At 43.5% G+C, this 15,679-nt stretch overlaps 1 protein-coding gene across 3 annotated transcripts in view; it reads left to right on the top strand.

Annotated features, from left to right (window-relative positions):
• Positions 1-5,114: 5,114 nt before the first annotated feature.
• The window catches only part of IGSF5 (immunoglobulin superfamily member 5), a 47,042-nt gene continuing 36,477 nt past the window's right edge, over positions 5,115-15,679 (top strand). For 2 of the 3 annotated variants that reach the window (XM_039520574.1, XM_039520569.1), the window contains exons 1-2: positions 5,115-5,821; positions 13,087-13,165. In XM_039520574.1, the coding sequence (XP_039376508.1) occupies positions 13,108-13,165 (58 nt within the window). In that variant the 5' untranslated portion in view covers positions 5,115-5,821; positions 13,087-13,107. Of the gene's footprint in view, positions 5,822-13,086; positions 13,166-15,108; positions 15,359-15,679 lie in introns of those variants that run through there. The other variant, XM_039520570.1, reaches the window with a different exon arrangement.

Genomic DNA, 15,679 nt, shown 5'->3' with positions numbered 1-15,679 from the left:
GGAGCATAAGCCAGGTCAGCCCCCTTCTCACGAGAGAGAGAGATGCACATACAAACCTTCATAGCTGAAAACCCCCTGGCCTAGTGATTAGGCACTCACCTGGGATGTGAGAGACACCTTCTCAGGACAGTCGTTATTCCTGATTATTAGGTTAATGCTGCCCTCTGAGAAAAAGAGCCTAAATCAGTCTTCCACACTGCTGAGCAGATTCAAAACTTTGAGGTACTTAGATGGCCCCTGTGTATCTCACTATCTTTTGGAATATATTTATCCCATCAAGTCCACTGCGAGGAAGTATGGCTATTCCCATTTCACAGAGGGGGAACTGGGGCACATAGAGATGGGACTTGCCCAAGGCCACACAGGAAGTCTGTGGCAGAGCAGGGTATTAAATCTAGGTTTCCTGAACCCCAGGCTAGTGGCCTAGCCAATGGATAATCCTTCTGCTTAAAGAGCCAGAACCAGTATCATGTGCATTATGTAACTACTCAAAACCAACCAAGCCAGCCTGAGATTCAAAAGATTAATGTTTAAAACAACAGTTCCAGGGTCAGCCTCATTACAAAACAAACAACCTCTCACAATTTTTCACTGAAGAATTTAATTGGACAAGTTCAGATTTTCATAAACTCTGGCTGTTACATTGTTTCACAAACTCAAAACTTTGTCAAATAAGAACAACCGAAAACCCCCTTTCATAGGAATATTTCAGCAGGCTCCTTTTGATGCTGATGTTAGCCAAAAGGGCTCATTTACCCCCGGAGCTTACCTAATTACACCAAGGAGGCACGGAGACAGGAAGACGAGTACCATTTCCTTTATTGATCGGTCAGCTGAGCTGGTGCTCCTCTCGGCTAGTGCCAGAGAAAGAGACACACCCCACAAGCCCGAACGGGCCTTTTTATAATCAGTAACAAACAACTTAGCCTACGTTTGTCTACGTCATTTGGTTGACCTGTAGAACCTGTACATGCATCTATTAGGGGATAATTGGATACGCAGGATACATATATCATTTTGTGGGGGCTACAAGATACATCTGTTGAGGATACATTTATCATTCTAAAGGAGACACAAGATACATTCGTTGACCCTTTGTACTGAATGCTTTGGAGACTTACATGAGAACACAGCTGCATACACTTGGGGAGCCAACATATACTTGGCCCCCGGAGCCAAACAAGATAAGCAAAATAGCTGACATAGGTGAATACACATCCGTTGTTTTACCAAGTTCCTTAAGCTTTCCAACACTGACACAGAGTGTCACCAAGTGAATCATCTATGTCCTTTGTTGCATCTGAGTTCTGACCTAGCCTGATCCTGTTTAATTTGTGACTTTGGTCAGGGATCACAACCCAAGACTACAGACATCAGCTTTCTACTCTCTTGTCCCAAAAAGCACCTAGAAACCAGATCCCTCCTAATCTTTACAAAACACCAGCGAGGAGCTGTAAGGCCTGGAATGTCATAAATTAGTTATGTGGTGTGATCTACATCTTCGGGTTGTAAAACTTGCAAGCAGCAGTGTTCTCTTCATGTTTAATTTACTTGCCATCACGGGAAAAGCTGTGTAAGTAAATGTTTGACTCTCACCCGTAAGGGACCTGCAGCTTTTACATGTGGTTTGTTAGTAAAGTTTCAGCAAGAGAATAAAAAAAAATAAAAAGAATTCAGCTTTCATGCACGAATAGGAGGCATTCGTCTGGCTCATGAGTAATGCAGTTTTCTTCTGTAGTAGGAAGAGGAGAAGGGGCCAGTGATGCCCTGGCACAGTTTATTGCTGCCCTAAATTGGTGTATCCTTGCTGCGTTGGTCCCTATTAGTTTTTGCAAGGGCTCAGGATAGCCAAGGGAGAGGAAAGCCTTGGCCAGGCCCTTCCTCACCCCCCCAGTATGCCTACACCTCGTCAGTGTCAGATGAATTTTCCCCCAGAACAGGTGTAACTGAGAAGGATCTCCTTCTCCAATGTTGGTTAAGAGAGTTAGGGACGCATTCACCGGTGTTTTAAAAATGCTCACTAGATCAGGAGTGATGCCTGTGGATTTTCAATTTTTAAAAGCAATTCTCTCAGCTTCCTGGGATTCTTATTTTGTACAAAAAGCAAACTGCTGAATATTGAAATAAACAAACTTACCATATTCCCCCATCAGACGAGTGCAAGACTCAACACTGATCCTAGGTGCTTCTGCTTGACCTTAACCAAAATATCAGTTGAGTATCAGCAACATCCTGTCCCAGGGGACTATGTCATCCTCTTGCAGGTCGATCTGATTCAGTCATAAAATCCTTGGTATGAACACAGTGCCTTTCAGACATGGATTTCAAAGCAAAGGTGCTGTCCATTTCTAACTTATGATCCTACCATTGACTGATTGGACCCCACATTGGAACAAAAAGGCATCAATTATGAGGCTGCTTTTCATGGAAACTGCACAAAGGTAGTTTTCAGACACACATTTTCAGACACACTGTCTGATCATATGACAACATCGTGCTCTCCAATCAGTGCACTGTGGGTCATTCACAATTAATTCCAATAAGAGTCTTCAGTTTTCAAAAGGTACAGGTACTTATAGTTTTCATAATTGGCAACCTTGCAAAAGAACTGACTGTTTAGAGAGAGTATGACTTCATATCTTATCGCATCAGCTTTCTTGTGGATGTAACATCTGCTCTCCACTTGAGTCCTTTGAAGAAATAGGGGGTAAATGGGAAGCCCAAAATGACGTCCGAGGACCCAACCCTTAGGAAAAACAAGTTATGGTTCATGATGTTTACACGGTCATAGCAGACTGCAATACGCTGACAGCTACAAAATCTCCCTAGAAGACATTGACTGATATCCAGACTAGCAACTGGGAAACTTGACAGTGCTGAGATAAATATTTTTATCTAATTTAGATAAAACTTTTTAAATTTAAAGCTAAAGAGTACCTTGCTCAGGGAAATCAGTGCATTGGAAGTGCACTAAAAATGTCCTTCTTTGATTTACATGTCTTCTACACCCAACAAAATTACATCCTGTTTGAATCTATGACAGATATTATTCTTTATTTACAGTTGGATGACTCACTGCTGAACTAATCTTTTCCATAGCCCCTGAATTATAACCTGTGTTCCAGTCCCTGCTCTGAATCAGGCAGAGTGGGGTTCTGAGCCCTGGTCTCCTGCATGAGTGCACTGACTATAGGGCAGAGGGAGAACACCATTGCCTCCTCCTCAGCTGTGTTTTATGCAGGACCCAATCTAGTAGGAGTGCTGCTAGGCAGTCTCTGGCATGCCTACTGCATTGGTCTCACAGGTAAGATAGGCACAGTTTGTGACATTGCACTCCATATGATTTTATAAAAATATGCTAATGACTGTGAATATAATGTAACTGGAATATGCTTCATGCAAAAGGTGTCTTGTGAGGTATCATTACAAAGCTTATAATCTACTGAGTGTGGTCATCCTATTTGTATGAATGTATCATTCTTGTATCTGAAACTAGAAATATGAAATATAACTCTGAGGTCCTATTGTAATTATGCAAAGTGTGGGCCACTAATGGTGGTTTAGAATCTTGATGGCTCCCATGAACTCGGACAATTGGTTGTAAATGGTTCTGCTTACTTGCAAGCCTTCCTGTGAGTCAGTCCAGGCAGAATGAAGGCTTGGGGTTTCACAGGACATGTGACCATGTCACCTGGTACTGGAATACATCTAAAATCTGTGGCTTTTCCATTAAGAAGGAGGGGTGGGGACCCAGAGAGACAAAAGATTCCTGACTTGTGCCAAAGCTATATAAGGGAGTGGAACAGAACAAAGGAGGCTGCAGTCATGAGAAATCCCCTAGTTACCACCTGAGCTGAAACAAGTACTGTACCAGGAGGAAAGATTGGGCCCAGACTAGAAAGGAGTCTAGTCTGTGAAAGAAGCTTATTGGAACATCTCTGAGGGTGAGATTTATCTGTAATTAGTTTCTTAATGTATTAGGCTTAGACTTGCGTGTTTTTGTTTTATTTTGCTTGGTAACTTACTTTGTTCTGTCTGTTATTACTTGGAACCACTTAAATCCTACTTTTTATATTTAATAAAATCACTTTTGCTTATTATTGAACCCAGAGTTAGTGACTAATACCTGGGGGAGCAAACAGCTGTGCATATCTCTCTATCAGTGTTACAGAGGGTGGACAATTTATGAGTTTACCTTGTATAAGCTTTATACAGAGTAAAACAGATTTATTTGGGGTTTGGATCCCATTTGGAGCTCGGTGTCTGGGTGCTAGAGACAGAAGCACTTCTTAAGCTGTTTTCAGTTAAGTCTGCAGCTTTTGGGGGACATGGGTCATGCCTGGGTCTGTGTTTGCAGCAGGCTAAGGTGTCTGGCTCAACAAGACAGAGTTACTGAAGTCCCAAGCTGGCAGGAAAAATGGGCTCAGAGGTAGTCTCAGTTCCAGTCCCTGCTTTGAATCAGGCAGAGTTGGGGGTCTAAGCTCCGGTATCCTCCATGAGTGCTCCAACCACTGGCTATGGGGCAGGGGGACACCATTACCTTCTCCTCAGCTATGTTTTATGCAGGATCCGATCTGGTAGGAGTGCTGCTAGGCAGTCTCTGGGCATGCCTACTACATTGGTCTCACAGGTGAGATAGGCACGAGTATGACTAGTTTATGAATCTCACTGGGGCTTAAGTGTGAAATAGGTGTCATCCTGCTCAGTGATGTCAAGATTTAGGTGGCTGTGTGCATGCCTAGATGCAGATAATTAGGTGCCTAGGGAACTTTACCAGTGGAAACATAGGTGCCCAAGGGCTCTAGAGGCCTATGGTGTTAGGCTACAGCTGGGAAGGTAGTCTGTGAATGCCAGAGGCGCTAAATGTTGGACTTGGACCTTAAAGTGGCAGCAGGGTGCTTATGCCCCCCTTGGAAATCTAGCCCCATGTGTGTCAATTTGGGCACTGTAGTGAGGAGGCGTGGCCTCCCTTGGAGATGGACGTACTGACAGCCGCGAGTCGCCCCCCAGTGGGCAGAGCCAGGACACCCAGGCCCACCCAGCTGGAAGCAGAGGGGCAGGACACGAACCAGACATAAAACGCCAGCCCTCCAGCTCAGTTAGAGAGGAGCTGCTGGAGGAGAAGGACGTCTCTCACCTGCTGCTGGAGCTCGGACTTGACAGCAAGCACTGCAGTTCCCAAGAACTGGAGGGACTGCCAGAGCTGCCGGTCACTGGAGACCTTGAGGAGTTGCTGGGGCTGCCATTCACCATTTACTGCAGCGAGATAGATGACGACCCAGGGACCCAGGACCCTCCTTCGAACAGGAGTGTAGGAAGTAGCCAAGGGGAGCCGAATATAGTTTGGCTGTGTTGCTGACTGACAGCAGGCTCCCTCTCTCTGGCAATGTTGCTGAGCAAGCCTTAGTAACGGCAGTCAGTATCATCCCCAACCTAACTTCTCAGGTCAGATTTATGTGCAGTTTGTTTCTGGATCCACATCATAGGTGTTTACTAAATTCTTTTCAAAGTGCTTGTTAATGATTAATAAAGGAATATGCACATTGATTTTGGAATCTAACCTTATCTTATCACAACTACATTGTCACTGCAAAGCACAGCCATGAAAAGCAGTGAACAGAAACTACACTGAAACAGTTTCTTTAAGATCATCCAGCAGAATGGCAAAGAGAAACCAACACTTTTGAGAGTCATTCAGTGTGTGTGTGTGTGTGTATGAGGAGTTATGTGCATCCAGGTGCCACTGATAGTAGATTTTTGTTCATGTGAGAATATCTGAGAATTTATCCAAGACTTTTAAAAGACAATCTTCACAGCGAAGGTAAGAAAACATCATCTGTATTTATTAGTTTAAAATGGATTAATGATTTTATAATGGATTTTTATAAATAAATAAAATAATTTGATCAGAATCAATCTAAATTGGAGTTGATTAGTTTTAAAAATATTTCCTGGGGTTAGAAATGGCATTTGAAAAAGGTTTTTGGTTTTCCAACGGTGTTACCAGTTAACTGCTAAATATTCTGGCATAAGGAATTGGGTCAGAAATACAGCTTTAAAAAAACACTAACACTGGGAACAGTGAGTGTGGTAATATGTTGTTCTTGTATTCATGTTTCAGCTGTAACTTAGGCCCTGAGCCTGCAATGAGCGCTGCTTGGGTGTGTCGTCATGTCCACAGAAGTTAGTAACACCACTTAATGCCCTACCGGAAGGCACTCAAATGCTATGGTGGTGAGTGCGGCACAACCACCTTTATAGAATAAAGCAGAACAGAACATGCAGAGCCCCACTTACCTCACCTCCCATATAGAGCTCAGTGCAGGATCAGAGCCTTAGCATTCATTGTGTAACCTTTCTTTACATGTCTTCAGTCTTTATTCATGGACTAAAGTAGCTAAAGTTGGCATATCTTAGGTAGATTTACCTGGCTGTGAGGACGGCGGTGAGTTGACCACTGCCACTCTGCTGTCGACTCCATTTCCACCTCTTGCCGGGTGGAGTTACGGAGTTGACAGCAGAGCGATCAGGAGGTAGTGTAGACGTACCCTAAGAAGCTCCTAGGTACCTTATGTTACACTCAGTTGCTCGTATGGAGCTTGAGCTAAGCCTTACATTCCATGTTTATTTTCAATTCATACTCATTTGTATGTGTCAGCCTTGATTCTCCATTGCTCTGCACCACGTGGGGTCATTTACCTCAGTACACGGTGGGTACAAAGTGGGTGTAAAATGCTGCCAGATTGGAATGGGCACATTTTACACCCAGTCAATACTGGTGTAAACAACTACACACATTTCACAATAATAGAGACTCAGGCCCCACATGAATGTAGGGGGCCAGATCCTGCTCCTATTTATTTAAAAGTGTTCATCTTTGTCACTGAGTTTAATAGGTGCAGGAGCAGGCCCGGGATCTGCCAGTACAACAGATTTAAAGCAAAATTGAGTCTTAATGACTATGCAATATTAAGTTTATAAGAGTAGCTGGTTGATATCTTTCCAGCTAATTGGTATACTGGCTGAAAATGCTATTTTATCAAAATTGAGACTTTCTGTGGGAATGTATTAATTTAATCAACATTTCATATAGAAAAAAAAAGAAATGAAGCATTTGAATAATGGCAAAACATTCTGTTCAATCTTATCAGAACAGAACATCTTGATTTAATATTAAAATGATTTTTCATTTCAATATTTTATATTCTATTATAAATAGCAATAGAATAGAATTTTTTTTAAAAAGTCAAAACTGGAATGAAACACTTTGATATTATTGAAACAAAATATTTTGATTGACCAGAAATGAATTTTCATTTTTGAAAATTTAATTAATCAGGTAATTATAATTTAGTTTCTATTCCAATTTAGAAGAAAAACAAAATCTGAAATAATGGAATTTTCTCAAGTTGTATGGGTACAACATAAAGTGCGGGTTAATAACTTTGGATTTGCTTCCTGGCCTGGAGATTTACCTCTATTATTTCTATTAATACTGGAGCTAATTACATGCAAACATTTTCAGATTTTGTGTGGTGAGAATAAATGCTGCAGATGAAAGAGAAAAGTTTCATTTTATTAGGAACTGTATCCAGTCTTTTTCAGCTGCTTAATCACCGCACAAAATGTGAGAACAAGCATGTATCTAAAGTAAACTGAAATGCTTTCAGAATATATATATATTTATATATATAAATAAAAAACATATCTAAGACCTTGAATCACTAACAAAAACGCACACTAGCCTTTAAATTACAATTAAATGAACTGAAAAGGCATTTCTGTTGTTTGTTTATTTCACCTGATTTCAGGGTTCTAGCTATTTTGCAAGTGGTAACCACAGCACAAATAGTTCCAGTGGGGGAGGGAGCCACATACATTCTGCACATTCCTTTAAGGGTCTTCATCCTAGGAAGTGCTACAGATTCATCTGAGGCAGAAATTTGCCTTTTCCACACACCTATAATCACGAAATCACTACTGGTTATTAATACAGACCCTTAGCTACAGGCTCTTACTGTAACATAGCAAGGTACTGGATTTGTTCAAGAGAAATAAAACGGTCATGCCAGCTTTTTTCTCCATGTAGTATTGCTTTTAAAAGCAAAGAAAAATAAAACATTTTTATAGGGAACCCACAATGTCACTGCTGCGCTATTAATTTGTACAGGTTCCAGAGTAAGGGTCTGGCTATCACAAAGCGAGGTCTACTTAAAGGCAAGAGAAGTTTGTTACAGGAAGTAAAAGTTGTGGCCACAGAACAGTGTCCTTTCATCCTCTTCCTGAATGCATGAGTTTAATTCCATAAAGTGTGAACAATGTGCAAGCCATGACAGGCAATCTAGGTCCCTCCGACATACTCCTTATAAATGTTAGGGTTACAATAAAACAAACTACAACTATTAGGAAACTGGAATTGCGCAGTGTCTCTGCTTGGAGCTGGGGTGTGATTCCCAGCTTAAGTAGACATACTTGCACTAGCTTTCATTGAGCTAGTGCACTAAAAAATAGTAGTGTAGCCGTGGTAGCATGGGCAACAGCAAGTAGTGGCATGGGCTAGCTGCCCTGAGTACGTACTCACGGGATCTGGATGGGTTTATGCTCAGGTGGCTAGCGTGTGCCACTGCAGCTACACTACTCTTTTTAGTAGTTTAGCTTGATGAGAGCTGGCAGAAGTATGTCTCTGTGAGCTGAGCCTCACAGACTCACATGTAGATGTGAACTGGGAAATGCAGTGCTAAGGTGGTACTTTCACACAGGACAATCCATACAACCTTAACTCTGCCCTCTTTGGGACGCCAGCAGAAGTTTGCTTTTGGGAGTGGGGGTATTTGTCTTTTCTGCCCTGAGTAAAGTGCAGAAAAATAATATTAGGACACACCCTAATGTACCGATAGCCTCTTTAATTGTCACTGCACAAATGGAAACCAGGAAATGCAGCTCAGTGTGTCCTGTTGTCTCTGTCAGTCAGCAGCTAGTAGTCTCAGGATCAATGGCACCACACAGAGCACACTGAGAGTCTTGTTGAACTATGTGAATAAAAGTTCTGAGTATCTGAAGAAGTGGGTATTCACCCACGAAAGCTCATGCTGCAGAACGTCTGTTAGTCTATAAGGTGCCACAGGATTCTTTGTTGCTTTTAAAGTTCTGAGTAGGAGCTGTGTTGGGCACAGAGAAAATAGCAATTTTTTGTAGGGGGAAGTAAAATACCGTGATGTATTTCCAGTTCCTCTTGGTTCTCTGCAGGGATAGAGATAGGGTTATGTAACCACCTTGTGTGCCAAGTGTTATCTGCACAAATGCAAATATCACCCATATTGTAGCCCTGTCACAGCTGGGAATATAAGAAAGGTAGACGATATTAAGTATCAGAGGGGTAGCCATGTTAGTCTGGATCTGTAAAAGCAGCAAAGAATCCTGTGGCACCTTATAGACTAACAGACATTTTGCAGCATGAGTTTTCATGGGTGAATACCCACTTGGTCGGATGCAAGTAGTGGAAATTTCCAGGGGCAGGTATATATATGCAAGCAAGAAGCAAGCTAGAGATAATGAGGTTAGTTCAATCAGGGAGGATGAGGCCCTGTTCTAGCAGTTGAGGTGTAAAAACCAAGGGAGGAGAAACTGGTTCTGTAGTTGGCAAGCCATACAGTTTTTGTTTAATCCTGAGTTGATGGTGTCAAATTTGCAGATGAACTGAAGCTCAGCAGTTTCTCTTTGAAGTCTAGTCCTGAAGTTTTTTTGCTGCAGGATGGCCACCTTAAGATCTGCTATTGTGTGGCCAGGGAGGTTGAAGTGTTCTCCTACAGGTTTTTGTATATTGCCATTCCTAATACCTGATTTGTGTCCATTTATCCTTTTCCTTAGAGACTGTCCAGTTTGGCCGATGTACATAGCAGAGGGGCATTGCTGGCATATGATGGCGTATATTACATTGGTGGACGTGCAGGTGAATGAACCGGTGATGGTGTGGCTGATCTGGTTAGGTCCTGTGATGGTGTCGCTGGTGTAGATATGTGGGCAGAGTTGGCATCGAGGTTTGTTGCATGGATTGGTTCCTGAGCTAGAGTTACTATGGTGTGGTGGGCAGTTACTGGTGAGAATATGCTTCAGGTTGGCAGGTTGTCTGTGGGCGAGGACTGGCCTGCCACCTAAGGCCTGTGAAAGTGTGGGATCATTGTCCAGGATGGGTTGTAGATCCCTGATGATGCGTTGGAGGGGTTTTAGCTGGGGACTGTATGTGATGGCCAGTGGAGTCCTGTTGGTTTCTTTCTTGGGTTTGTCTTGCAGTAGGAGGCTTCTGGGTACACATCTGGCTCTGTTGATCTGTTTCCTTATTTCCTCGTGTGAGTACTGTAGTTTTGAGAATGCTTGATGGAGATTTTGTAGGTGTTGGTCTCTGTCTGTGGGGTTAGAGCAGATGCGGTTGTACCTCAGTGCTTGGCTGTAGACAATGGATTGTGTGGTGTGCCCGGGATGGAAGCTGGAGGCATGAAGGTAGGGATAGCAGTCGGTAGGTTTTCGGTATAGGGTGGTGTTAATGTGACCATCACTTATTTGCACCGTGGTGTCTAGGAAGTGGACCTCCCGTGTAGATTGGTCCAGGTTGAGGTTGATGGTGGGGTGGAAGCTGTTGAAATCGTGGTGGAATTTTTTCCAGAATCTCCTTCCCATGGGTCCAGATGATGAAGATGTCATCAATGTAGCGTAGGTAGAGAAGGGGCATGAGTGGACGGGAGCTGAGGAAGCGTTGTTCCAGGTCAGCCATAAAAATATTGGCATATTGTGGGGCCATGCGGGTGCCCATAGCGGTGCCACTGATCTGGAGATATATATTGTCATCAAATTTGAAATAGTTGTGTGTGAGGATAAAGGCACAGAGCTCAGCAACCAGTTGTGCTGTGGCATCATCAGGGATACTGTTCCTGACAGCTTGTATTCCATCAGTGTGTGGGATGTTTGTGTAGAGAGCCTCTACATCCATGGTGGCTAGGATGGTGTTTTCTGGAAGGTCACCAATGCATTGTAGTTTCCTCAGGAAATCAGTGGTGTCACGGAGATAGCTGGGAGTGCCAGTCCTCGCCCACAGACAACCTGCCAACCTGAAGCATATTCTCACCAGTAACTGCACACCGCACCATAGTAACTCTAGCTCAGGAACCAATCCATGCAACAAACCTCAATGCCAACTCTGCCCACATATCTACACCAGCGAAACCATCACAGGACCTAACCAGATCAGCCACACCATCACTGGTTCATTCACCTGCACCTCCACCAATGTAATATACGCCATCATATGCCAGCAATGCCCCTCTGCTATGTACATCGGCCAAACTGGACAGTCTCTAAGGAAAAGGATAAATGGACACAAATCAGGTATTAGGAATGGCAATATACAAAAACCTGTAGGAGAACACTTCAGCCTCCCTGGCCACACAATAGCAGATCTTAAGGTGGCCATCCTGCAGCAAAAAAACTTCAGGACCAGACTTCAAAGAGAAACTACTGAGCTTCAGTTCATCTGCAAATTTGACACCATCAGCTCAGGATTAAACAAAGACTGTGAATGGCTTGCCAACTACAGAACCAGTTTCTCCTCCCTTGGTTTTCACACCTCAACTGCTAGATCAGGGCCTCATCCTGCCTGATTGAACTAACCTCATTATCTCTAGCTTGCTTCTTGCTTGCATATATATACCTGCCCCTGGAAATTTCCACTACTTGCATCCGACCAAGTGGGTATTCATCCACGAAAGCTCATCCTGCAAAACGTCTGTTAGTCTATAAGGTGCCACAGGATTCGTAGACGATATTGTAACTGCAGGGAAACAAAACTATTAATATATAACTGACAGGTGAATGGGATTTGTGTGCAGCTGTATTGTGCAGTAATAAGACTAATATTAATGCTTTTGAAAATCATGTTTTAACCATGATTCATTGTAGTTTGCTTGGTCAGTAATTCTCTGGAAACATAACCAATATGGGTTCATTATGGGTAGGCTAGGAAGCATCAGATTTTTATTTGGTAAATTTCAATAAACGTTGATTTCACTGGATACACATAAACCAAAGAAAAAAAATCCATTGGTAATAATCAAAATTTACTAATAGGCAAAGTAAGAAAAATGCTGCTTGAGAACATATTAGAGTTTGGTTTAAGGATCTTTACTTTGTATATTTTGACAGCTGATACTGAAGATCTGTATAGTCACGGTTATAAAACGTTAACTTTTTGAATCTCAGCCTCTACTGTCATTAAAAAGTTATTTTCTGCCCCTCCCTGTTATGTTACCCCCCACATAATTTCCCACAGCTATGAAAAGTTTAATAGATAAAAATAAAAATAAATGCTTAAAACCTATAACTTTGTGCAAGTGTGAAATTTAAATGGATACAAATAAAAAATGATTAAAAATAAACATTGATATTAGCCATCAAAATTACAAATCCAACCCCAAAACTCAAATTCTGCCAAGCCTTGTTGTAAGGAAATAAAATGGGCTTGAAACCAGTGTGGATTCTAGCAGAGGACACGCAGGGCACAAAGCCCACACAGAAGGGGTTTCAGAGGAGCACTAGTCCCACAAAACCCACTATGCTGGGGATCCCAGAGCCAGCCAGAATAGCTTTACAAGTGGGTGGTGCAGGTCAGGGCGGAAATGTACTGAGAGAGCCTGGAGCTGTACTGATTAAACACATCCCAGGGGTAGCCTCAGGCATGAATCAAACCCTGTCCAATTACTTTAGAGAGGACAGTTACATGAAGTGACCATAGAGTTCTTTAGTCTGCCAGAACACTAGCAGTAGCATGGACAATGTCCTCCGAGTACACATTTGATTGCAGACAACTCAGAATTATTTCTCCCAGCTGCCCATGATCCATTTTCACTATATTAAAGGGTCTCCCTGACACCTTTAATCTTCTCAACGTGCGTGTAGTACAGGACACAAAGGGACAAATGTTTAGATGCTAGAGTGTTATAAAACCAGCAGCAACACATTACTGATTTCCTCAACAATTCTATATTGTGTAGCTTCCTTATAACTATCCAATGACAACTGCATGCCTTTTTGTCCTAGGTTTCGGGAGAAAATGCTCCAATGGATAGCCTCCAGAAATTTATCCCAGTCACTTTTATCCTATTTGCCTCACTAACAGGTAGGACACTTCTAATTCATGAAATGACTCATAATGGACACCATTCATAAACTAATTTAAAAGCACTGTAAATATCTGTTACAGGAAGTATCAAATGTATGTTTCAAATAGTGAATGAATTTATTGAATCTGCTTAGAAGGGATTGCTTTACCTTTCAAGCCTGAAAATACATCATGAACTTGGCTGGACCACAGTATGAAGGTGTTAGAAAGGGATACAGTGGGGAGGAGGGAAGAGGAAGAAGGTATAATGGAGTCAGGGAAGCAGATGCAAGGAAGATCATGGCAGAGGGAAGGCAGACTTCCCCCTCCTCCTGCCTCTGCACTGCCTGGGGAAATGACACATCAGGCAGCAGAATTTCAGTAGGGAGCACAGGGGGAGATGTATCTGTCTAGGGAATTTATGAGGCTCCAGGCCTTTCCACCAGCAGGCGAAGCAGCACTAATAGCTGAAGGGAGAAGAAGAATTGTCCAAGCTGGGAATCTCCTAGCTACCTCTATTGGATTATTTTCTACAGGATGATATGTCTCCCTGCTGGTTCTCCCTAGGGGACTGAGAGGGAAAGAGGCAGACCTTGCTACTTCAACCTCTCCCTCCCCTCCAGGGGAAATGGGAAACCCTTCCCCGCTCCTTGTCTGAATCTAGGAGAAAGAGAATGGCCCTGTCAGGTCCCTCTGCCCTTCGAGCTTTCCATAGTGGGGTATGTGTCAGTGGGGAGAAGATAAGGTGTACACGGGTTGTTCCCACGGCACCACATTTACATGCTCACACTCACTTTGTTTGGCAGCTGCTTGGGGACATCGACACCTTTCACACATTTATTCCCTTATCATCTATTTATTCCCTTATCATCTCTATGTCCTGTCTCTCACACAAGACACTACGGTGTCATTTCACCAGGTCACCCTCTGTGATGACATAAAGCCACCAGAATTATGGAGCACCTCCCTTCCACTTGGATCTGCTTTAACCTCTGGTTACCTCACTCAGTTATCTCACAGAGACTTGAGCTTCCACAGCAGCCCAGCCAGCTAGGAGTGGTGGGCTAGCATGGCGAGGCTTACAAAGTGAAAACCAAGAACAGCTACACAGCAGCAGGAAGGAGGTAGGGGAGAAAATAAGGCACTTTCCCCTACTAGGTGACCAGTTGATAAAATACAAAAACCATCCCCACCTCACTAAAACTGATGCCTTCCCCATGCCAGGATCTTCCTCCCATCTGATGCTTTGATTCCTTTACTTTTACCCCCACAGCCTCAGTCCTCCCAACTCCTGGGCCCTGGACCTTCCCACTCCCTCCTACTGCCCCTGCTCACTCACGCACCATGACAGGTCCAGGCCCAGAACAGGTGAGTCTGGCTCCTCCTCACTTGTCATCATCACACACAGCTTCCAGCCTGGGGCGGCAGAGCAACGTGCTCCTTTTCCTCTCTCAGCTTACTCCCTCCCTCCCTTTTCTTTCAACCTCACCTCAAGTAGCCACATCCAATCAGCTGGCTCCAGCTCTCGTTCCCCTCTCCTTTCCTCCACATCCAATAAATAAGCTCTGCCCCAATAAAGCAATGAATCCCCACACGTCAATTATCCTGGAAAGCAACTAATGCTGCCCTCCTTCCCCAAATCTATGTATGCTGCCCCACTACCTTTCTGCAAGCCCCTGTGCTATGGGTGGCCCATCTCTGCTCCTCTCCTGGGTTTGTAGAAACCCTCAGCCCCCAGCCAATCCTCCTTCTGCATCTGGCCCTTTTTCCTCTGTTTCTCCCTCCTCTATTCTTAAAGAAGCAGTGGCTCAGATCCTGCTCTTCTCCCTCTCCTCTGAAAAAAGCCATGTCTCCATCTACTCAGTTTCTCATTTTGCTTCCTATCCTGAAAAAGCACTAGCAGTGCCTGAGCCACCCCTCTCAGATCCCTTCCTCCCCTCTCTCACTTTACACAAGACACAGCACTAGGAATGCTCCCTGTGTCCACACCTGATGTCTCAGTGTTCTAGTGAAGGTGGAACAAATCCGCAGTGCTAACAGAATGATGGGACTATCCCTTCAAACTGAGACAAGCTTAGTAAAGCAGGACATCTGGTGATCCTAGCTGAGTTAATAATTCACAAAGGCCTGTAACTGGGCATCATCCCACTAAACTGGTGAAGCTGACCCAGTGACCTCAGAAAAATATGTTCCTTCACATCAGCCCAGCAGGTAAGAGATGCTTAATCAACATCTGCCTTGAAATCATTCTAGAAAGCTAGAGATGAGTCAGTAATGTCAAAGTGGTGTAGCCCTTGACACCAGCATAGCAAGCTAGAGATGTTGAGCCAGAGGCCTCAAGCCTTGAAATCCTAGCCAGTTACAAGGGATGAATTAGTGAGTTCACAAAGGTCTGTATCTTGGCATCCTTCCAGCAAGCTGTAAGTGCTGAGCCAGAGACATCACAGAAACCTGTCTCATACCAACCAACCAGCAACTAGTGGGGCTGCACCTGTGAGGCCACAAATACTTTGACATCAATCCAGAAAGCAA

The sequence above is a fragment of the Mauremys reevesii genome, linkage group 1 (assembly GCF_016161935.1).
Source record: "Mauremys reevesii isolate NIE-2019 linkage group 1, ASM1616193v1, whole genome shotgun sequence".
Lineage (NCBI taxonomy): Eukaryota > Metazoa > Chordata > Testudines > Geoemydidae > Mauremys > Mauremys reevesii.
The sequence above is the reverse complement of the archived record's forward strand: the minus strand, read 5'-3'. Positions and strand labels throughout refer to the sequence as shown.